A 22,839-nucleotide genomic window follows, 5' to 3' on the forward strand; every position below is an offset into this window, starting at 1 on the left:
GACCAGATGACCTGGATCAGAATCACTGTACACATTAACAGGTGGGTGATTCCTGGGTCCCAACATTGACCTGGATTCTCACCCAGGAGCAGGGCATTAGCTTTCTACATTACCCAGCAGGTTCAACATTTTATCAGTTAAATATTCCACGTTTTTCACCAAAAAAAGGTCTTCAGTAAAGTCTCCCTTATACTAAAAGCAACTGGTTTTAACTTAAGTGGTTGATAAAAATGCTGAATCAGACAGTGATTTGTGTTAAGACACTTGAGCCCACCTCCTTCAGGCTGTGTGTATCTTAGGCTTTTATGAAATACTATGTACAGTTATTCAGCCAACCAAGAATATAGCTAACTATAGTGTTATCCATTCTACATTTCATCACGTTGTACACAAGGATGTCACTTCAAATATGTCGTGGAAATTCTGTAATTATGGCATTTACAGAATCCCCCAATATTTAAGGTATTGTAACCCAAACAGTGAAGCACATGATGTTAGTTTGGTACTATTCTTTATCTATCTTGATGATTCAAATTCTCTATTTCATTCTGAAACTTTAAATTAGGAAATAAGGATGTTTCACCATCCTAAAACTTAGGATATTAAAAATTCTGTTTAACTTAGACAGTTTAGGATATGGTACATTGATAACGTAGTTACGTACACTTGGCATACAGTAAAGTGACTGACATCCTCTGGGAGATAGGGGCACAAAAATCATTTCCTCAGGATGCATCATTTGCCTAAATATTTGTCAATATTCTTTCCTGTATAATTTGTCTCAGGCAGACAAGGTATTTGAAAAACAGAAATCAAGCAACCTCCATCAAGTGGCAAAAATCAGGGTCTTAGAATAGAAACTTAGCAACCCATGAACAAGGTTGATATTGCTTATTGGCGTAAGATTGGCTTTCTTCTGAGTAGCTCAAGAGAAAGTGAAATACTGGTTTATTTCTAAGTGAGCTCCTGCATCCTCCAGTCCAGTGATATTTGCACATCTCACCTGGGCCTTTCGGTTACAAATCCACCTCCCTAAGGAGCGGTGTGAAAAGGCAAGAACAATCAATAAGAAAAAAATCCTCCCAGCTATAAATCAGCCACGTGGAGCTGCAGCTGCGGCAGCGGTAGCCCTGACTTCCTGGTTTGCTTCCTGCAAGCCTAGCGGCGGGGGGCTCTGGCAGTGGGTGTAAGAAAAGAAGGGGCGGCCAGAGCCTCTCCAGGTCCGCGGGAAGGAGCTGCGGGCCGGTAGATCCTGGAGGGCAAGGGTGTTAAGGACAGAGTTATGGCCCGCAATTACAATAAAAGTTTGGGAATCTGGAAGCTTTAAGAGCTGAGCTGCGGGGCAAAGGCTAAGGCTAAGGACCAGACCTGGGGAAAGTGTAAGTTAGTTACAAGGTATTGCGAAGGAGGTTGGTGTGGACAGTGGGAGACAGAAGGGGACTGCGGATCTGGAGGGGGTCAGGTAGACAGGAAGCCTAGAGGAGCGAGGCACACGGGTAGGTTAGAGCTCTGCGGAGGCCGCCGGGGGCGGTGGGGGTGGCCGCGGACGCGGCACGCAGTCCGAGCCCTCGGGCCAGGGGAGGAGGCGGAGGGAAGAGCCCGGGGGAAGGTAGAGCCTAGGGGAGTTCCGGATCTGAAGCTGGAAAGGGCAGCCAGCGGAGAGGGCGGCAGCCGAAGCGGCAGGGGTGGGGGAGGAAGGAGGAGAGCCGGAGGAGGGGGAAGGAGGGAGGGGAGAGCTGTGGCGGCGGCTGCGCCCGGCGGTGTGTCTCTCGTCGCCGGAGGAAGATGAGGCTGAAGATCGGGTTCATCTTACGCAGTTTGCTGGTGGTGGGAAGCTTTCTGGGGCTAGTGGTCCTGTGGTCTTCCCTGTCCCCGCGGCTGGACGACCCAAGCCGGCAGAACAAGATGAGGGTGAGTGACACGCCCGCCCCCTCCGGCGGCTGCGACCTGCAACTTGTTTTGTTTGCGCGCGCTAGTGGCGGGAGCCGGGGGCGGCGGGGTCGGGAGCGGCGTTGGCACCGCAGCTCCGCAGGTGGTGCTGGTGCAGCGCGGGCCGATCCGGGGCAACGAGCCCCACGCACTCTGTCCCCGCCGCCGGCCCGCCCCTTCGCCGCCCCTTCCTCCTGCGCTTCCCCGCCCCGGGCTCCGCTCCCGCTACCCGCTCTGCGGCTGCGGGTCCCGGCGACCACTCACGCCGGGACTGCCGGGCGGAGCGGGAGGAGATCAGGGTCCCTGGTTAGGTGCGGGGGGAGCGCGGCCGCCCAGCCCCGGATTCCTCGGTGCTGGGACCGCCGCGGTCGCGGCCCGGGGACGCGGGGTGGGTCCAGGCTGCGGCCTGTGGCGCGGGCAGGCCTGAAGGAGGCGAGATGCCGCCGCTGCCATCACCGGTCTGGACAAGGCCCCTCGGTCCAGCCTTTCCTCCCTTCACCGCCGGTCCGGGGGTGCCCACAGCCCGGGGCTCCCCCAGCCCGCCTGCCCTCCCGCCCGGGTGTGGGAGGGAGATGGCGCCCCGCCTCCGGCTCTTAGGAAGAGCGCCGCCTCCCCCTCAACTCCGGTGGCCGCGAGATGGGGTGCGATGTGCGGCTAAGGCCTCGCCCTAGATCGGCCCTTCCTCGTGCTTCCCTGTCGAGGAGAGCGGCGGTTGGCCCCGGGGGGAGCTTGGGGGAGATGCCGCTCTGCTCTCGGGCCCGGTCCCTACCGCTCCGGCGGAAACCCCTTTTCCCCCAGTGGCATCGCTTGCCCGCCCGCTTCGGGCCGGCGCTGTCGGGGGGCGTGGAGCCGGTTCCCCATCCTGGGCTGCCGCAGGACTGCTCGGTCGGAAAACTAACTTGTGCGGGCGACCCACCGCTCTGCTGCCTGCTCTTTCAGCCCGACGCCGAGAGGCGCAGAACCCCCGATTGCTCCGCTGGGACGCATTTGTCTGCCGCCCAAGGCACGAGTGTTAGGTTTGACACTCCCTTACTTTGGAGGGTTTAGTCAGACGCCTCGGAACTTTAGTTACCCGGAGCCACGCCACGAGGGGTCCGCGGCAACTGCAGCTTCCCTGACCCTGCAGGTGGATGGTTTGCAGGCCTCGCTCTCCAGCCTGGCCCGCTCCCTCCAAATGAACCTATGCACCCCCCTACTTCCCAATCCTGGAGACCGGGCTATCCCCCTGGGCCCGCTGCTCTTGGGGGCAAGGGAGGGAATGAAAAGTTCAGGGGCTGTGTGGCAGGAGTTGTGCTCTGTTGTAAAGTGCCTTTTGCAAATATTATCGGCATTGCATCTGTATGATCCCCTTTATTAACTTCTGAGAAGTTAGCATCAGGAAGTTGAATGAGAAGATTCCTTTCTTGACTGCTAGGAAGAGATTTCCGTATCAGTTCCAGCCTATATGATATTAGGTTTACTTTCAAGTTTTAGTATTTGAGGTCTTTACTGCAGTGGAATCTCTATAATATCTCGGGGTGGATTCCCAGCCAAGTCATCCAAGTTAAAGATAATCAAAAGTACCAAATTTTCCTTTTCAAAGTGTTTGTGGTTTTAAGCCTCTCAAAACTTTCATGCAGTGGTGATGCATGATTTTATGATTTTACTTTCAAAATGATTTATTGACAAAAGATAACTGGATATTGCAATTGTTTGAGAATATTTGTTTTAAGCCAAATGACCTTTTACGAAGAGCTAGAAATGTTAAAACCCATTTCTAGGAGAGAAGTTGAGGAAAACTAACCGTGTTCAGAATGTCCTGCCCTTCAGATGACAAGTCTTCTAAAGAGGTGGAGGAACATCAGCACCAATACCTTACTCTTTTGGCATGTTTTATTCATGCTGATGTGTAAGTACCCAGCCACCAAGCTCATTTAATAGTTGTAGGAGGTGGTGATATCTTAATTTTTGGTCCAACTTACAGTCATGAGCTGCATAATGACATTTCAGTCAACCAGGGACCTCATATACAACAGTAGTCCTGTAAGATTATAATCAAGCTGAAAAATTCCTATCACCTAGTGATGTGGTAGCCACCTTAATGTCATAGTGCAAGGCATTGCTCACGTGTGTGTGGTGACGCTGGTATAAAGCTACTACTCTGCCAGTCATAAAAGAATAGCACATACAATTATGTACAGTACATATACTTGAGAATAATAATGGACTGTTACTGGTTTATGTGTTTACTATTCTTTTTATCATTATTTTTGAGTGTGCTCTTTCTACTTGTAGAAAGTTGATTGTAGAACTGTTGTGCCAGGCTGGCAGCAGCCTCTTACATCTCGTGTTTACCATGTCTCTTGATTGCATCGTGTTTCTTGTCCTTGATTTAATCTCATGTTGTTTTGTACAGTGACATGCTGTACAGGCTTGTAGCCTAGGAGCAACAGGCTATCTCATATAACCCAGGTATGTAGTAGGCTGTACCATCTAAGTTTGTGTAAGTGCCCTCTATGATGTTTGCACAATGACAAAATCGCCTAAGGACACGTTTCTCAGAAGGCATGCTCATTCATTAAGCGATGCAGGGCTATATTCGATCAAGTTTGTCAGTGGATCCAGTGTAATTTACATCATTTGCCAAAGACAGATGCTAACTTTAAGACTTTCAAACATAATTAACATTAAAAAGAATGATTATGGATCAGGAGAGCCAAACCCTTTTATTAACTTTGCAAGCATAGTAACTAAGGTATAGATTATACATCATAAGAGCATAAATAAAAGGACTATTGCCTCCCTTTAATGAAAACTAACCTAAGAGCTTCTGACATAAAGCACTAGAGAAACATCACCTTTAGGGAAGATTCTGACCAGTACTCAGATTCTGACCGCCAAGTTTCCCTTACCCTTGTGGTTCTTTTAGGTTTTTTTTGTTTGTTTGTTTTTTGTTTTTTTAAAATTTATTGGGGTGACAATTGTTAGACTAAAATTACATAGATTTCAGGTGTACAATTCTGTATTACATCATCTATAAATCCCATTGTGTGTTCACCACCCAGAGTCTGCTTCCATCACCATGTATTTGATCCTCCTTACCCCCATCTCCCACCCCCTACCCGTTCTTTTAGTTTATGATTGCAGACACCTCCACCCACTGTGAGACACCTGACTTCTTTAATGCTGATCCACATACGGACTGTTTTGGATTTCTGTAAATGGCCTGAGATAGGCTAGAACAATTCAATTTACCAAATATAGGTTCTCCGTCTACTCCAGTAAGCTTATACTCATATTTCCACCTGGTGCCACTTTTTGTCTTGTATTTTCAATGTTCCAGGCACTAAAGTGTGTTGCAACCTGGTCCTTTTTAAACTTGGACTACTTTGTGGCTTTAGATCAGCCCAGATACTATTGCAAAATGCCTTACCTGTGGTCAAGACAAGAGAAACACATTTCTTATCTCCCTTCTATCTCTGGGCCTCTTGCTGTTTCTCTGAGGTGAATGATGTGAAAAATGATTTTATTGTTCAAATCTTACTCTGTTGTATATGATTTGAATTATTGGGCAAACAGTTTTGAGTGCCTACTATGTACCAATGATAGTTGTTGAGGAAACACTCATTGCCTCTAACCCAGGGGTGTCCAAACTTTTTTCAACGGTTTTCACCCAGGGCCATATGCGGTAAAATACACAAACAGCCGGGCCACTCACTTGAGGTGAAGTACGTATTGTCTCACCTGGTTTATTTAAGTAAACTAAATATATTTTTGGAATTTGCTGTGGGCCAATTAACAATGGATCATGGGCCGCAGTTGGCCCTGAGCCACAGTTTGGACACCCCTGCTCTAACCTTATGGATCTTGCAATCTAGTGGGGGGAAAAGACATTAATCATGACTCCACAAGTCAATCAATAAAAATTGTCCTACATGCTGTGAAAAAAACCATAGGGGGTAATAAAATGGGAGAGCTTGGTCATAACCTTACCTGGAGACAGGACTTTTGAGTTGAAATCTGAAGATTAGAAGAAGAGTAGTTGTTGAAGTGGGGATTGGTGGGGGACACCCGAGAGGGAGAAGTATGTGCAAAGGTTCTGAAGTAGGACGCACCATGGTGAACTGGGGACCTGGAAGAAGATCTATATAGTTAGAAGTTGGAGAGTAAGAGAAGAGGTAGAGTGAGGATGCAAAGGTAAGTAGGGGTCTTGTGCACCATGCTAAGGATTAGGTCTTTAGAGCAGTGGGGATTAAAGGATTTTTAAGTAGGGGAGAGATGTGGTCAAAATTGTTTTGAAAAGAACACTCTGGCTGCCTACAGAAAGTATGAATTGGTTTAGAGAAAGAGCGGATAGTAGGAGTCCTGTTGGAGGTTATAATAGTTCAGGTGGGACATGATGTTGCTTGGATTGGCAGGGTGACAGTAGACGTGAAGGAAAGTAAATTGATTCTATAGCTATTAAAGATACAGAAGCATCAGGGCTAAGTGATTGGATGTGGGAGGGAAGGAGAAGAAGGTGTCGGGAGGCCTAGGATGATAAATTGTGTGTTCCATTACTGAAAGTTCTGAAGACAAAATTCATACATTCTTATGTTGTATTTTATGATTATGGGAAAACTTAATTTTTCAGGCTTTGTCCTCCGGGTATTTTAAGGTCAGCATTTATTAAAACCATCTGTTAAGCACTTGCAAAGTACAAAAAGTTCCTTTAAGTAAATTATAGTATCTCCCAGAGCATTTATTCCCAGGTTTTACCCCTGAGTGAATATTTAAAGTTGAATCATAAGCTTCTGAAAGTAAAAGTTTGTAATGGAAATATTGAAACATCTTTCAGTGGTTTGATTATAGCAGATTCAGTACTAGTGAGAAGCTGCCTGTAAACTGAAGATTCTCTGTGTGTGCAGTTGCTACTTTCGTCAAACCATTAGGTTCAGTGCATACATATTAGGACTAATTCAGGAACCATTCCTAGGCAGAGAAGTTTTATGTGATAAGCAAGCTAAGAGCAGTTGAAAAGAATATCTGTTAAATGAGGATGAGTGACTGAATTGATTACCTTGTTACAGTCAAGTTCCACTTTACCAAAGCCATTTTATTACGGTGATGATTGGTTGCAACCTGAAAAACTCGGCCCTTGACCATGAGATTTTATTTCAAATGGAAATGCCATTTATACTATTAGGGATGGAGCTATCACTTAGCAAAAGAGTATGTATAGTATCTTACGTCTTAAGTGGTCACTGTTGTCTCAGTTCCCCAGGTGAAATGCCTGGGGTTGGTTTTTGCTCTTATTTTGCTGTCCTTCCCCAACCCCGCAGTCCCGTTACCAAGTCTAAGAATCTGGGCTTTATAGATAGATCTCTTGAAATTAATGCAATTAATGCAGACTTTTGTGTACATGTGTATTCTTCTAGGTTGAGAATCAGAAATTTTCATGTTTCTCAAAGGTGCCTGTCAACCACTGACTGAGCCCTTTGGAGACACAATTCATGTTTCCTGCTCATGGAGTGTCTCCCCAACCTCCTAAGGTACTGAACCATTCAGTTATGACTCCCCCATAAATCAGGACACCCTGAAAATGCAAACGACTCATTGTATCTCTCCATGCTGTGAAAGTGTTTTCTACTTAGTGGTCAAAGGTCAGGCATAAGATACCTGTTACCACCATACCTTTCCCCCTCTGCCCCACCAGGACCCCACGGAGAATACCAAGAATACCTGAAGTAAAAGCCCCTGCTTGCAAGGGGTCACATCATAGTTGAAGAAAAAGATGCAATACTTCCATGACCTGGGTTTCTTCCCCTCTTCTTAATCCAAGCAATACAAGGAAACAACATGAGAGCTGTCACAAGGATAGCTTTCATTAATAGCCAAACCAGTTGTTGATGTAGAAAAGCCATTCAGAGAGAGCACAATTACTAGTAAGGAAAGAAGGAAAACTGTTGAACAGTTTAATTTGGATAACTGTTTTGTGAATTAGGCTAGCTGCATGGAATGGGAGATAAGTTGTAGATAACAATTTAGGTTCAGTATAAGCTGCATTAGATCATCAGTAAATTGGAGACAGAGGGAGAGAGAAAATAATGCATCATGAATGAAAATCAGAATTCTGAGCTTGGGCCATGTGTGAACAGAATATTTGTAAATTCTAACTTCAGAGTTTTAAAAAGAGTTGTTCAACAAGACGTGGATAGCTATTGGATAAATGGGAATGATTGTTGATCATTGAATATTTCAAATATTTATTGAGGGTTTATTTTGTGCCATCCATTGCTCTCAGCATTGGAGATACTACTATACTGCATAGTGGAGGAGGTGGAAAGTTTTGACATCATAGAGATGTTACTCAGGTCTTGACCTAATAACCATACAGTAGGTGTTGTGTCTATAATAATAGCAATTTTATTTTGATGTGTAAAGTCAGGTCTTTTTTTTTTTTTTCTTTAAGATTTTGTTGGGGAAGGGGAACAGGACTTTATTGGGAAACAGTGTGTATTTCCAGGACTTTTTCCAAGGCAAGTTGTCCTTTCAATCTTCATTGTGGAGGGTGCAGCTCAGCTCCAGGTCCAGTTGCCGTTGCTAGTTGCAGGGGGCACAACCCACCATCCCTTGTGGGAGTCAAACCGGCAACCTTGCGGATGAGATCCCATGCTCAACCAACTGATCCATCCGGGAGCTCAGTGGCAGCTCAGCTCAAGGGACAGCATTCAATCTTAGTTGCAGGGGGCAGAGCCCATGATCCCGTGCCAGAGTCGAGGAGTCGAACCGGCAGCCTTGTGGTTGAAAGCCCACTGGCCCATGTGGGAATTGAACCAGTAGCCTTCGGCATTAGGAGCGCGGAGCTCCAACTGCCTGAGCCACTGGGCCGGCCCAAGTCATGTCTTTTTACAGTACCTCCCAACCGACCTCCAGTCATTTGCTCAAAATAACGTATTGGGGGCTTTCTCCCTATAAAGAACTGGGCTGGGTGCTGGAGATGGCAGGAACACAGACTCTAAGCTTCTCTCATAAGGGAGGTAACCAGTATAAATATGTAACAGTCATAAAAGGAGATTCTTACTTGGCTATAGGAGATGGATGTTCAGAGGTGAGAGTGAAAAGCATGGCATTTGGTTAGACCTGGAGTGTCAGTGGGATTTGGACAGGTAGAGATGGAGGAAAAAACATTCTAGATGAGAGGAATGTGACCAGAAAGAAGTCTGGCTTACTGGTGAAAAGTGGTGGAATTTAAGGTTGGGAAAGAAGTTTGGGCCGTGTTTTGCAGGGAATTAAGTGGTAAGCTTGGGAACTGGGTTGGAGTTTTATTTAGTGAGTAGGAGAAGCTTTTTGGAAGTTTTGAAGAGGAATTGAGGGAGTGGTGACATTCATCTATTCATCTACTTTTGATTCACTAATTCACTCAACAGATATTGAGTGTCTTATAAGTACCATCTATTGCTCTAGGCATTGGAGTTTCCATAGACTAGTAAATAATAGCAACGATAATAGGTAACATACATTGAATCCTTACTTTGTGCCAGGTAAGCATTCTACATGTTCTATGTTGTTTAATTGCGACAATAACCCTCTAATGCAAGTCTGATGTAATCCCCACTTTATAAATGAGGCCGCTGAGTTACCGAAAGTTGAGCTCTTTGCCCAAACTCATTTACTTAGGAAGTGATGGAGCCAGGATTCAACCTCAGGTGTTCTGACTTCAGAACTTTGCTCTCAGACCCTACCCTATGGATTTTAACAACATAGATGAGACCTTGTGGACTACATTGAAAGGGGGACATAGAGATCATAGGTCACTTCCAATAGCAATAAACACTGTAAGACAATATAGGATAATGTGAAAGAGAAAGGGCAAAGGGGACCACTCAGGGAAGCTCAGGAAAGGTAATGGCTGAGCTGAGGCTTAAAGAGTTTACATCTGTAATGCAGTTCTGAGGAAAAGCATTCCAAGCAGAGGGAACAGGAAATGCAAAGCCTCTGAGGTTGGAATGAGGCTGGAATGTTTGAGGAATAGAAAGAAGGCCAGTATGCCTGGAGCATGGTGAGTTTGGGGGGAGTACAGGACTTGATAAGCTCGCAGATGTAGGCATGGCTTTTGGTTTGATGATAAATTATATGGTCATCTCACTTACAATGTGAGATAGTCCTAGATAAACAAAATGAACAACTTTTTGGGCCACAGGTTTGTGGGCCAGATGCACAAATAACAACTGTGATGGGTGAGACAAAAACTCTATTAGCTAAGTCCACTGGGTCTTGTGGGATCACCAACAAAGCAGCATTGAATCTGCGGGGCTGGGTGCTGTCAGAGAGCTTGTCTTTGAAAGGGAAGGTGGGAGGAACGAGTCCATGAGAATGGAGGAACAGTGTTCTTTCACACTGCATGAAAGATTGCAATGAATCCTGGGGACTGCATAGCTGGAAGATTGGATTGGGGGGTGGAGGAATGGAGGAGAGGACCTTAGAAAAATAGATAGAACGTGAACCCTGAAAGACTGAATGGTCAAAGCTAGGCTATAAGGATTAATCTGGAAGCAAGTGAAGGCTGGATTTCAGTGAGGAGAGAAATGTCTGTGGGACGTGATGAGACCTAAACTAGGAGAGAGACCAAGAACATGAATATGAAAAGAGAGAGAGTATGAAAGTGGAATTACCCAGTATAACTGGTGGGCAGAAGAATCATGCTGGATGGACTAGGAAATGAAAGATGCTGATGCCTTTGGAAGGACTAGAACTGTCGGAAGTGTGATTCTTAAACTTCAGCAGGCATCAGAATCACCTAGAGGGTATGCTAAAACACAGGTTACTCAGCCTCATGCCCAGAATTTCTGATTCACTAGGTCTGGGTTAGGGCAGAGAATTTACATGTCGAACTAGTTCATGGGTGATACTGGTGCTTGCTGTTGGTCCAGGGATCACACTTTGAGAAGCATTAATATGGAGAATGTGTAAATTTAGGAGCTATGAAACCAAAGAATTGTTTGGTTTGGACATACAGTATTTACAGACCACAGGTCAATTCCGTGAAGGTGTTTACCAAGTAGGTGGAGTGCAGGATAGAAATCAATACTGGATGCAGAGTGCAGTTCATTGGCAGAAACCTGAGGTCTGAAGCTCGGGCAAGTGGATTGATAGATTAGGAAGTGTGTGTGGATAGTGGAGAAAAATGTGGGTAGGAAAAAAGAAACATGGAAAATGCCTTAGTTTAAGTATTGGGAAGGGGAGAGATGCACGAAGGCACAGGCAGAAGTAAAATGCTTTAGAGAATATTGCCCTGTAGAAAACATAGGCAAAGATCATTTCTTTAAGGGCAGGACCATCAACAATTTCAAATGCTACAATATTTGAGCAAGATCAGATTAGAATTAAGGATGCAGCAAGTGGCTGTGAAAGCAAGTCTACCTGCCTGCTAAACTGACCAATGGTACTTGGGCCTAGCGAGGGACAATAGTTAGTTGTATTTTCAGTGTCATCTCAATAAGATGATCCAGGAAAACCAGCTCAGATAAAAAAGAAATTCAAGTGGTAACGTAAGGGTTTTATTAGAGAACCCATAACTACCAAAGAGGAACTTAACCCATTTGGAGTTATATCTGTTCTGCTTTCACCTCCCCCTTCCCATCGCTCTGTGTGTGTGTATGTAGACACATATGTGTATGTGTATATGTATTTTTAAGTTGAACCATAATCATGTAGTTGTGATATATAATATAGACTATATATAATATAGACATTATATTATAATGCACAGTAGGCATGTTTGTACTATTTTAGTCTAAAACCCAGTAACTTGTAAAGCTGTGACTAGAACATTTTAATATTTGAATTGGAAAAGAAAATTTCACCCTGAGAATATTAAACATTTCTTAGTTTTTAATACATTAACTGGATGGTGTGTATTTAAAAGAAAAAACAATAACAAAACTCTTTGCTCAGTGTTTCAGTAATGTTAATTTTTACAAATGAGGTCTACAGTTTACTTGTAGTTCAGCCTTGTGATCTTGAAAGCAACACTGAGACAACTGGAGCTGCGATTACCCAGGGCTTAAGACTTTTTTGGAGAAGGAAGAACTAACTTTCGCTTGCTAAGAATCCTGAATATTTCAAAATGAGAAATGTTCTCATTTCTGCTCCATTATAAATTCTCTTCTGGGCTTCCCAGTCTTCATTGCATTTTTAAGTGTTGCTCCTGAGAAGCTTTTAAATGTGCCAAGAGGGAGACCTGATTGAGTTCACTGAATATAAGAACGGGTACACTAAAACTTGAGGAAAAAATTAACTTTGCATTATCTAATTAGGTTTATAGACTTGCTGCAGAGCACTCTGGTTTCCCAAACCTAGAAGGTACAATTAACTGCAGTATTATATCAATACCAACTAGTTTGCTAATAGGCTTCCAAGCAAAGCAATTGGAATTTGTTATTACCAAGGATATTTTAAACTGGATGAATTAAAATTAAATCACACACTATTGGGAGTTCTATATGAGACTAGAATAGAATAGATGACCTAATCATTTTTTTTCATCTTTAATCTTTTATTGTGTCCCTGGGCTTAAAAATACATTTGGGCCGCAAGACTTATGCTACTCTCTTCAATGGTAAACTTACATGCTTAATGATTATTTGGCTTAAACATAATTTTAGCATTTGTAGTTCTTGCCTTTATAAAATATTTTGTGATATAATTTAGTGTGTTAGTATAGAGGTACTTACTATGAAACTATGTATTCACCAGTAATGCGTACATCTTATAAAGCAAGTTGATACTAATTAAAGAGTAAGTATGTTTTAAATAGGTATTAACTGAGAAACTGCCAAAACTTTTTTTTGTCACTTTTATGATGAGAAGATGGGTATGTCAGCATTTCTGTTTATTAAACTGTCTGTAATTATCCTTTGACCCTTTAATAAAAACACACACACACAAAAAAACCCCCACAAAAAACTGTGATAAGATACTCTTTTTAATGTGAGGAAGGTTTGCAAGTAGATTTTAAAACTGTACGAATGCCATCTGGAACTCTTGTTTTAAATTTAACTCACTGAGTCTAGCTATTGAAATGGAGCAGTCGTCTCAGGTTCTTAATGTAGTATGAGACACTTTTGAACAGCTCTACAGAATTTTAAGAATGAACACTTGTTAAGAAGTGATACTGTAACATCAGTGCACTACCTTTATGCTTCTGTGAGAATTTCTTTTTTGATAAATTCTTTAGAAAGGCTCAATAGAAAAAATAGGACAATAAGGTACAATTGTACTTTTATAAAAAATGAAGTCCCTAAGCCATGATATTTGAAGTGCTCTAAAGGTCTGTTACTTGTCAGCATTTACTATTGTACTTTAAATAATTTTATTGTTAAATTTGAAGTAAATATTACATATTTTATTAACATCTATTATTGGAAAAATGGTTGCCTTATAACCCTAGCAGAAAACAAAATGATTAGTATACTTAAGTAAGTCATTCAAGTTTCATTTTGCCAGCATATATTAAAGATATCTGGCTAAAGATTGTAGACCCAAGGTCGTTGGCACCAATTCAATGCCAACAGGAATCCCCAATTTGGAGTGCGGTGAAGAAGGAAACTTTATTCAGAGCCAACAGCTCAATTATGATACGACATGGCTGTGAAGTGCCCTGGGGCAAGGCCCCTCTCCTGTTAGACAGCTCTGCTCCACTCCACCCTGCCCTGCCCTGCACACTTTGCTCTAGTGAGATGTCTTAGGTGTTTCAGTTCCAGCCCCAGCTGGGGAAACAGTCTTAGGTGGAAAGAAAAGTGTGATGCATTCACTCTGCCCAGAGGGGAACTGACTTATGATGAGAAGTCCCCATCTCTAGTCCTTGATTGGTTCATTTCATGCAAATGAGATATAGCTGCATGGCTTTGATTGGACAGGGAAAGTCTCAGTCTTATTGGTTGAAATATAGTTCCAGGAACTCATTTATAAGGACTGTCTTACATATCAGAAACACAGTGTGCGCATCTTGTCCACCCTGAGGCAGGTCAGTTGGCAAGGCAGGCAGCTTAGTGCAGGCTTCTCCCTGAAGCTCAGTTTGCATGAGAGGTCCCTGTGTAGAAATGACTACTAGGCTCTGTTTTTAAATTTGACGTCAGTTAGCCACCAGGAGACCTTCTTGGTAGCTGTCTTCCTCAGGGCCGACAAGATGTTCAGATATAGAAAACTGGAAGGGAGGAGCATAATATGTAGACTCTATTTCTATGTAGATTTATAGTTTATTAGTCATTTGTATAAACATTTCAAAAATGACTCAGGAGCAATCTAGTGGGGTAAATCAATTAAGATATTTTTATTTGCTTGATTATTTAATGCTACCATGAAATATAGATATTTGTGATGGGAAATATTTGCCTAGAAAAATGTACCATGTAATATATTATACTGGAATTCTTGTCAATATCAGCCTGCGTACCTATGAAATCAAAGGTCCACTTTATATAGTCATTTCAAAACTTGTCTTAGACATTTTCTAAAGTGTTTGACTCATTAGGTATAGGTTTTACTTATGCTTACTTGGAATGATTTAAATCCAGCCCCCTTCCCCCAATATTTCTTCTGGCAATTATGATCAGACAATCGGATCATTATGTTTCTTAAAATTTAGCTAATTCGACAAAATTAGTCTTTTAATCTCTAATACAGCAAGGTGTCCCATATAAATCTTTATATTTGTTACCTTATAATCTGTTTGCAGGGTTTTACATCTTTTCTTCTGAAAGAAAGCGTTTAAAACCCCCTGTTCAAAAGTCTAACTCTTGCCAGGGTGATTTAAAATGAATAAAAAATCCATTAGGTTTTTGGCAAATAAGCTCTCAATTATGGTACAGAAGAAATGACTACAAAGTGCTTTTTAATGTAATGGACTGGAAATGACTGAAATCGTATTACTTTACACATGCAGATTTTTCTACTATGGTGGGGTATTTCATTTTTTAAGCTAAAAGATCACTGTCAAAATCAGAAATTTTGATCACTTAGATATATAATTACATTTAACATTTAAGCAAAGAATTTATAGATTTGGGAAATAAAGGCATGCAGTTTCATTAACTATTGCTCTCTGCATGATGGCCTCAGATGAAATTTGAAGTCTAGTATTTGTAAAAGAAGGTTGGAGGAGAGTGTTTTTATTGTGGTGGTCAATTAAACAAAATTTATTACAGTCCAAGGAGATCCTAGTGGGTGATAAAGAGAAAAATACTTTTAGCAAATAGTTTTCTAAAATTCTGTATTCTAAAAATGTGCTAAAAGAAGGTGGTTTCTAAATAGCTTGGTATTTTATAGAAACACATTTCTGTATGAAATTAAGATGACTCTTACTCTTCTTTTCATAGTTAACATGTAGACTCTAAAGCCATGGCATCTATTTTAAAATAAATGTAACATAGTTGTTAACTTTGAAAATTTGGAAGAGTGATATCAAACCTGCAAGATAATAGAGCCAAAAGTACTAGGTCCTGATCTTGAGGAAAAAACCATTGGCATCATCTGAAGTATGAATCAAAATACGTATGTGCTACAGAGGTATACTCAGATTATTTTCCCCAGCATCCTTTTGGAAATCTGAGGAAGGTTTTAATGAATATGGCTTCTTTTTACTTTCCATAATTTACTACCGCAGGAAGAGTGCCAGCCTCTCACTATTGTTTGAGCATCCTATACCTGTAACTAAATTGGAGACAATCGCAGCCAAAGACTCTAATAAATAGCTTCACAATGGTGCAGTCATGTTTCATAAGAGGTAGTTACCATCCTTGACCTCTTCTCAATTAACTGGTAACACTAAGAGAAAAGTAAATGTTAAAATCTTTGTTATATGTTGGCAAAAACCACTTCCTGACGATAACATGACCAGCGTGAAATATGTATTCTGATTTGCATGTACTTCTTTATCTTAAATGCCAGGTGCTTATGTTTAAAAGCAAACATGTCTTGTATGATGATTTATGACTTAGGAGGGCAGATAAAATGCAGAAAGAGTAGCTAAAAGGAAATTGTTGTAAGTGACAAGGAATAGATTTTTAATATTACAGAAAATCAGAAATTAAGGTAAATGCAAAGATAATATATAGATATTTGTTCAGTATTTTTTTCTAATGAATTGCAATACTTTTCCTACTATTCCTTCAGTTCTTTATGAAAATAACTGCAATCTATTTAACTTTTTTCCTCCCTTGGGACAGAGGATTTCTTTTTTGGGTTATGAGACATTTGTTGAGTGGTCAGTCAGTTTCTTTAAATCCCAGTGGATGCTAAATGTGAGACTAATTCCTTCAAGGTAAAAAATGTCAGTGACATATTTTATTGACTGCAAGGTAGCTAGGTAAACCAAGCCTGCCATTTGGTCACACTGCATGTGGCCTTTGAATGATGAGGCTAGCAGCTTACTCATAATTTTCTAACACACACACAGAGGTTGCACTTTCTGGATATACCCAATTCTTTTTAATTAAAGATAACTGAAGCTTCACAGTCTTCTGTCATACCCATAACTCTTGTGATGAGTCATTCCTAATGAAAAAATGTTTCATTTTTAAAATTAGAGATAATGAACTTTTTAAAAACTTTATGCTCTTTCAGTAATCTCTATGCACCCTGTCCCCACAACTCCTTTCACATGCCTTACTTTTTAAACAAAATGCTTTAAGAAGCTATTGCATCCTGTGAAATATTGACTAGGAATGGAGGAAAGATGAGATTTGGTTTTCTTGTAGGGGAATCCTTCCATCAAAAGACTGCAGACTTTCTTTCCTTGTTAGTATGGGCTTAATTTAAAATTGCCTCATATATGCAGTGATGAAAATCAAATCAAATTTAAATTACTAAGTGGAACATTTTTCTGATAATTTTTTTAAAATGAACAACAGATTTCGAACAGTGTGGTTACTTTGAAATGTTAATATTCTAACAGTTGAAGTTTCAGTCTCCTTCTTTCCATTTTTACCACTTCTTATCAGATGACTATAAGCATTAGTTCTCTTCTCAGAGTTAAGTGGTAAAAATGATGAGAAAATATAAAGTGCCTTATTAAGTCAGGCTTCTGATTTATTTCTAGTGCCTTCCATGTAGCTATATAGTTGATTTACTTATTTCCTAAATTCACGGGCCAGTACTGATACTCATAGCCATTTTTATTTAGGATATCGCAAGTGTACATTTAAAAATATAGTTGTAATAGGTGACTTACATCAAAAAAGTAAAACAACAAACAAAACAAAAGCCAACCACGCTTTAACTGGTGTGTGGGGAAGCAAAAAGCATGAGAAATTTGCTGCATTTCAATCTGTTCATTATCATTTAGAAATCAGCTTTTCCTTGCCCAGAGAAGACTTGGATTGGCTGAATGCTCTTCCTTGCTCCGTGAAAGCATGTAGCAGTGGGCATGACCTCATGAAATACGTTTAAGGAATAAATGGTGCCCTCAGTGGCACCTGGACTTTTGAACGGACAATGTCATTTAGATGCCTAACTTATTGCTAGGAGTGAAGATCAATAAATTGCAAGAAGAAAAGTGAAAAAATTCATTTGGGGGAGGGAAAGCTAGTATAATTTAGGACTTGGATTACTACAGTTACTTCACTGGGAGAATTCTCTGATCTTCTAAGAATACAAGTACTACATTTGTATGATTTTTATAATACTGGTTAAGTGCTTTCTGTCCCAGTCAGTGTCGTGAATTAAAAGGTTTGGAATATTTAGCACAAACTACAGTTCAGGAATACTAAACTTAGCATTTCGTACTGTACTGTAGGCTAGTTACCAGTAAGTAATGGAGGTCAAATCTGTGCAGCTGGGGAAATATTTTCTTTCCTTGTGGGAGTCTTAGAGCCTACCATCTCCTGTTCTGCTGTTGTTGTGTGAACGGTAAGTTTCTGTGGTTGTGTAATAAACTGTATGCTACTAGTCAAGTAAAAGACATAAACTCTGTTTAAGTTTGAGAGATTCAGCAATCTCATGGTTTTAGACTAATCTCATATTTGGTGTTTTCTTGTCACTGTCTCATTGAGATTTTGAAAAATCCAAATAAATCCATAATTAATAAAAAACATTCCTAGGGAAGGCACATTCAAGTTGATCATAGTATTCCTTACCAGTGTGCGTGTGTGTGTGTGTGTGTGTGTGTATGTGTGTGTAGGTAGACAAGAAGGTGTGCTATTTAAAAGGAGGAGAAGCTTTGCCATAGTACAACCGTTTGTGTTGGCAGTGAGGAGTAGGAGGGATGAGGACATCTAAACTACATGATGTTTCTTTTTAAAAATAATTGGGCTGAAACCTATGAATATTAATCCCCATGAATACTAAATATCCTGGGGAAATTATATTGATGTTTAATGTAGCGTACTGTGTAATCTATAGCTCCCCAAGGACAACCTGGTGGATTGAAACTAAAAGCTGACATCCGTGCATAGTAAAAGTTCACGTGGACCCTGACATGGGTTAAAATCCTCGTGTAAACACTGTTAATAGCTTTAGTGAGATTCTCCTGTTGACTTAAGGTCTCCTAGCCTCCTTTTCCTCATCTGTAAAGTAGACATAAGTCTACTTGGTAGCAATGTTCTTGTGCTTCCATTAGGTTAAGTTTATCAGAGCTCATCGGACAGTGTTTAACTTGCAATTATACACATGTGATTTTCCCTTTGTTCCCCTCCTTCTTCTTGGATGAGTGTAATAATTCATACATCATTTTAAGAGTGGTTTAAAGTGAAAATAAGTTATGCAAATTTATTACGAATTCATTATTTTGAATTATTAAGTGAAAAAGGGTTGAGTATTATCTTTTCTCCTGGATTTTGAGACTTTTGCCTTAAAAGGTATGTCTTTCAATGCACCAATATTCTAAAATGGGGAAAGAGGAAAATGCTATCATTTATTTAATTTAAAAATATGTTCTTTTTTCCTAAATGTAAATGTATGTCCATTGTTGAAAATATAAAAAAGTGAAAGCAAGTAAGAAACTAAAAATCATCTATAATCTATCTTATTCAAAGCTAATTATCATAATCTGTTGCATTCCTCGCCCAAATTGAAGTACCCTGTTTCCCCGAAAATAAGACCTAGTCGGACCATCAGCTCCCATGCGTCTTTTGGAGCAAAAATTAATATAAGACTGGATCTTATGTTATATAAGACCGGGTCTTATGTTACATAAGACCATAAGACCGGGTCTTATAATAATTTTTGCTCCAAAAGATGCACTAGAACTGATGGTCTGACTAGGTCTTATTTTCGGGGAAAAACGGTATATGTACTTGTAAACCACATACATATTGCTTTGTGGTTTGTCTTTTTTATTTTAGTGTAAAAATATTTTAATTTATATGTTGTTTCTAGGCTATATGCTGTTTTGTAAACTAATCTTTTAATAGCTGGTAATTTTAACATTGAGGTGGTTTAAACATTAGGAAAAAGAAATACCAGGATGCCGAGAATTACAGATCCTAAATCGTTGTGTACTCCACATTGGCAAAATTGTTTTTCATGTGAAACTGCTTAAAAAAAGTATAAGTATGATTCTGAGTTTTATAAGATGGTTATAAAAGTTGCTGTTTAAACAATTTGGGGTGCTTCCTGGCTAATCCAACAATTAAGGGGAAAAACAGAAGTGATCTGAGGGAGAAACACCTGCAAAGAGCAATTATTCTTTGCAGTTACTTATTTCACTATCTCTTCCTTATTTTTCCCCTTAGCATAGTCCACAATTTGAATTGTGGTTGCTGAATACTCTAAAGCTTTTAAACTTCTGCTTTGCCAGTAAGTACTAAGAAATCTTAGTCACTGCTGGGGGGGTAATTATGAGGCTCAGTAAATGCATTGTTAATTTTATTTATTAATCTTGTTCCTATTGTCTTTGTGTTACGAAGAATAATTTTTCGTCCTATCAGTTCAACTGAGCCACTTCTGGATTTTCTCCAATATTTTTCTTCATATAATAAACAATTGAAAATGAACATTATGCCCTTTCTTTTAGTCACTGTGTGGTTGGATGACGCCTCTTTCACTGTGCAGCGATAAGGCTCCTCTTTTCTATGTCCTTGAGTCTTATTTTAAGTTCACACACACATTTTGTTTGCATATTTATTTATACTTAAATGTAGTGATATAACAGGTCAGCCTCGTCTCTTCCTACCCATGAAAGAAGCTGAATTCCAGTGTGAAAGTTGATTGGTGAGCATCAAACACTAAGAAGGAACTTGTATTGAATTCTTAATGTAATTTCTGCTAGGCATGTTTACATTCTCAATCTAATCTTCTGACATTTTACGGGTGAGGAAATTTGCAGCTTAGAGAAGTTCAACGCTGTGCCTGAGGTCACTTGGCCTTGTAGGTAAATGGAACCAGAGATCAAACCCAGGCTGACTGCAGAGCCCACCCTCTCAGGCAGGATTCTGTACCCCCACTAATGCTTCCTGAACTATATTCTGTCGATGTAAGAACATCCAAACTTGTAGAGAAGTTTTATGAATTTATTTGAGGTAAACTGACAACAATTGCTGGAAAGCAAGATCTGAACAGATTGAGAAAATGTTTCCAAGAATGGCAGTTTTGCAGCTTATTTTTTTATACATTAAAATCAAAGGAAGAGATGTAAGGAGGGCTCTATAAAATCCACTGGTGGTAGATTAAGGCAGTGGGAGAAGGGATAGTGGGGAAATCTCTGGGAGTGGATAAAAAGTAAGATAGACACATACTTCTTTTACAATGGTGAGTATAGGATAGTTAATAATGAACATTTACATGGTATTTGGGAACAAGATAACAGTGAGGGGTTCTGTAGTCCTGAGCTCTAGTGCCCTGAGGGATCTGAAAAAAAAGGGGATAATACTGACATTCCAAGGGCATGTTATCCTAGATTCAAAAAGATAACAGAAAGGCTCACTTAGGTAAAGACTGACTTTTGTCAAGGAAGCTACAGGCCTAGGATGTGACTACCCCCTATGACCTGCTTTTACTTAGGAATTTTTATGTCAGGCCATCCTATGGTTAATTACAGTCTCTGAGTTTGTAGGGCCTGTCATGCTGGCCTCCTCTGAGCTTGTCAGGTTTAGTATGTGGCCCCTTTTTTCATCCACAGTTCTGTGAATCAAGATGTATTAGCAGGAGTTACTTTAAAAAGGGTTCTTAGACCAGCAACATTGAGAAATGTTGCATGTTGTGTCAACCCCTTGAAGATGCACAGTGCACAATGGTATGTTGAAAGCTCTGAAAATTCCTACAGAAAATAAAACTTTAAGATTTTAGCTCATCTTTCACAAACAGACCTGGTTACATATTCAGGCTTAAAAGAACTCTAGCGTCCTGAGCGAAGAGTTTGCTAATAGCTGATTCAAAGTAAGGGAGTTACCTGGGTCATGTTACTGGCCAATGCCCTGGATAGATGCTTGCACCTGTCTCCAGGGCAGGACTAACTGCCCTGGCTTGCCGAATTCTGCCTTTAGGCCATTACTTGCATGCTTATGTTTGGCATGTCATCATCCAGCTGTCTCAATCTTCTCATCTTTCAAGATCCATCCATGTTCCAACTTCTCCTCTGCAGCTTTCTTTTTTATAAAACTAAATGTATTGGGGTGACAATGATTAATAACGTTACATAAGTTTGACGTGCACAGTTCTGTAAGTACACCATCTGTGTATTGCAGAAGCTTCATTTAACCACTTTAGACCACTCTGATATCTCCAGCCTCAGAAAGGTTCCTCATTATGGTGTATAATTATAAATGACGATAATACTTTTTAGCGCATGACTGCTTCCCCAGTGGACCCCTAAGCTCCTTGAGGGTAGGTCCTATTTTATACCATTCCCTTGGTCTCCTGCTGATTCGCTTCTGGTCTTACAGACCTAGAGAGGAGAGGTCCAAGTTGTTCTCGTGGCTTTTATTCAGCTCACAAATCCTCACAGTCTCCTGGTCATGACCCCAGTGAAACCTGCGCTTCATTCTTAATCCGCAGACTTGAGGAACTCATGTAATCATTTTACGAAAAGCTGACATTGGCAGTCATGCTCCCTGTATTACTTTCCAGTGGGACACAATGCATCGATCTTGCTGTATTACTTATCAAAAATGATTTCAATTCTGTTGTACATTCTCAGGGTCTGTATTTCACATTTCTAGAAAAATCCTACTGGTCAATTAAAATAGGTTTCTTAGAACAGCCCCTGCTTGGCAGTCACCTACATCTTGCTCTGTTTCCTCAGCAGCCCAATGAATTGGCTAAATATTTATATTTAGGACTTTCTCTTATAGAAGTGTTAAACAAAACACTTTCCCTGCCGAAAGGTTCTCTGAAAGAAAGAGTTTATGGAGCCAAATGGTAGCCAGAAAAGGCCCAGGTCCTGGACCATAAAGTTTAAACCACTGGCAACAGCGCCAGATGGAGAAGGCAACATGTCTGCTGTCCTGGAGTTGGTGGGTGCTTTTATACGTTTTGTTTTGGGGAAGAAAGATGTAAGTCGTTCGGAAGGATTTACATTGGCTACAGATGAGAGGGGCAGGGAAATGTGGTGGGGGACAGTTCTAGGATAAGCACACAGCCCTTAAGGAAGAAATATTTACTACTTTTGATTGGCTGTGGGCAGCAGGCCTGAAAGTTCATGCCATAAGCAGGATGCCGTGGCATCTGGTGGTTGGTTACTGCCTGGAAGTTGATTCAAAGCTCCAACATGCATGCAGGAATGTAGCCGGCTATTGTTAGCTGGCCCACAGCAATTGACTGGTTAACTACTCTCGTCTCTTTTCTCATTCTCTGGCCTGCTGTAATTTAATTTAGGACATCTCAGAATTTTTCTCTTGTCACAGGGAATCCCAATAGAAGTCAGTCCTTGACTTTAGCTGTGTGACAAGTGGTTTTAATAGCTATTAGATTGCTGTTCATATAGAAATAGATGTCCAGTGTATAAATTATGTTTCA

At 40.8% G+C, this 22,839-nt stretch overlaps 1 protein-coding gene across 4 annotated transcripts in view; it reads left to right on the top strand.

Moving 5' to 3' along the window:
- Positions 1-310: 310 nt before the first annotated feature.
- The window catches only part of GALNT7 (polypeptide N-acetylgalactosaminyltransferase 7), a 124,071-nt gene continuing 101,542 nt past the window's right edge, over positions 311-22,839 (top strand). Inside the window, exon 1 of one of the 4 annotated variants that reach the window (XM_074338319.1) lies at positions 311-1,911. In XM_074338319.1, the coding sequence (XP_074194420.1) occupies positions 1,786-1,911 (126 nt within the window). In that variant the 5' untranslated portion in view covers positions 311-1,785. The remainder of the gene's footprint in view (positions 1,912-22,839) is intronic. The other 3 variants (XM_019733248.2, XM_019733249.2, XM_019733250.2) reach the window with 3 other exon arrangements.

The sequence above is a fragment of the Rhinolophus sinicus genome, linkage group LG07 (assembly GCF_036562045.2).
Source record: "Rhinolophus sinicus isolate RSC01 linkage group LG07, ASM3656204v1, whole genome shotgun sequence".
In the NCBI taxonomy this organism is placed as follows: Eukaryota; Metazoa; Chordata; class Mammalia; order Chiroptera; family Rhinolophidae; genus Rhinolophus; species Rhinolophus sinicus.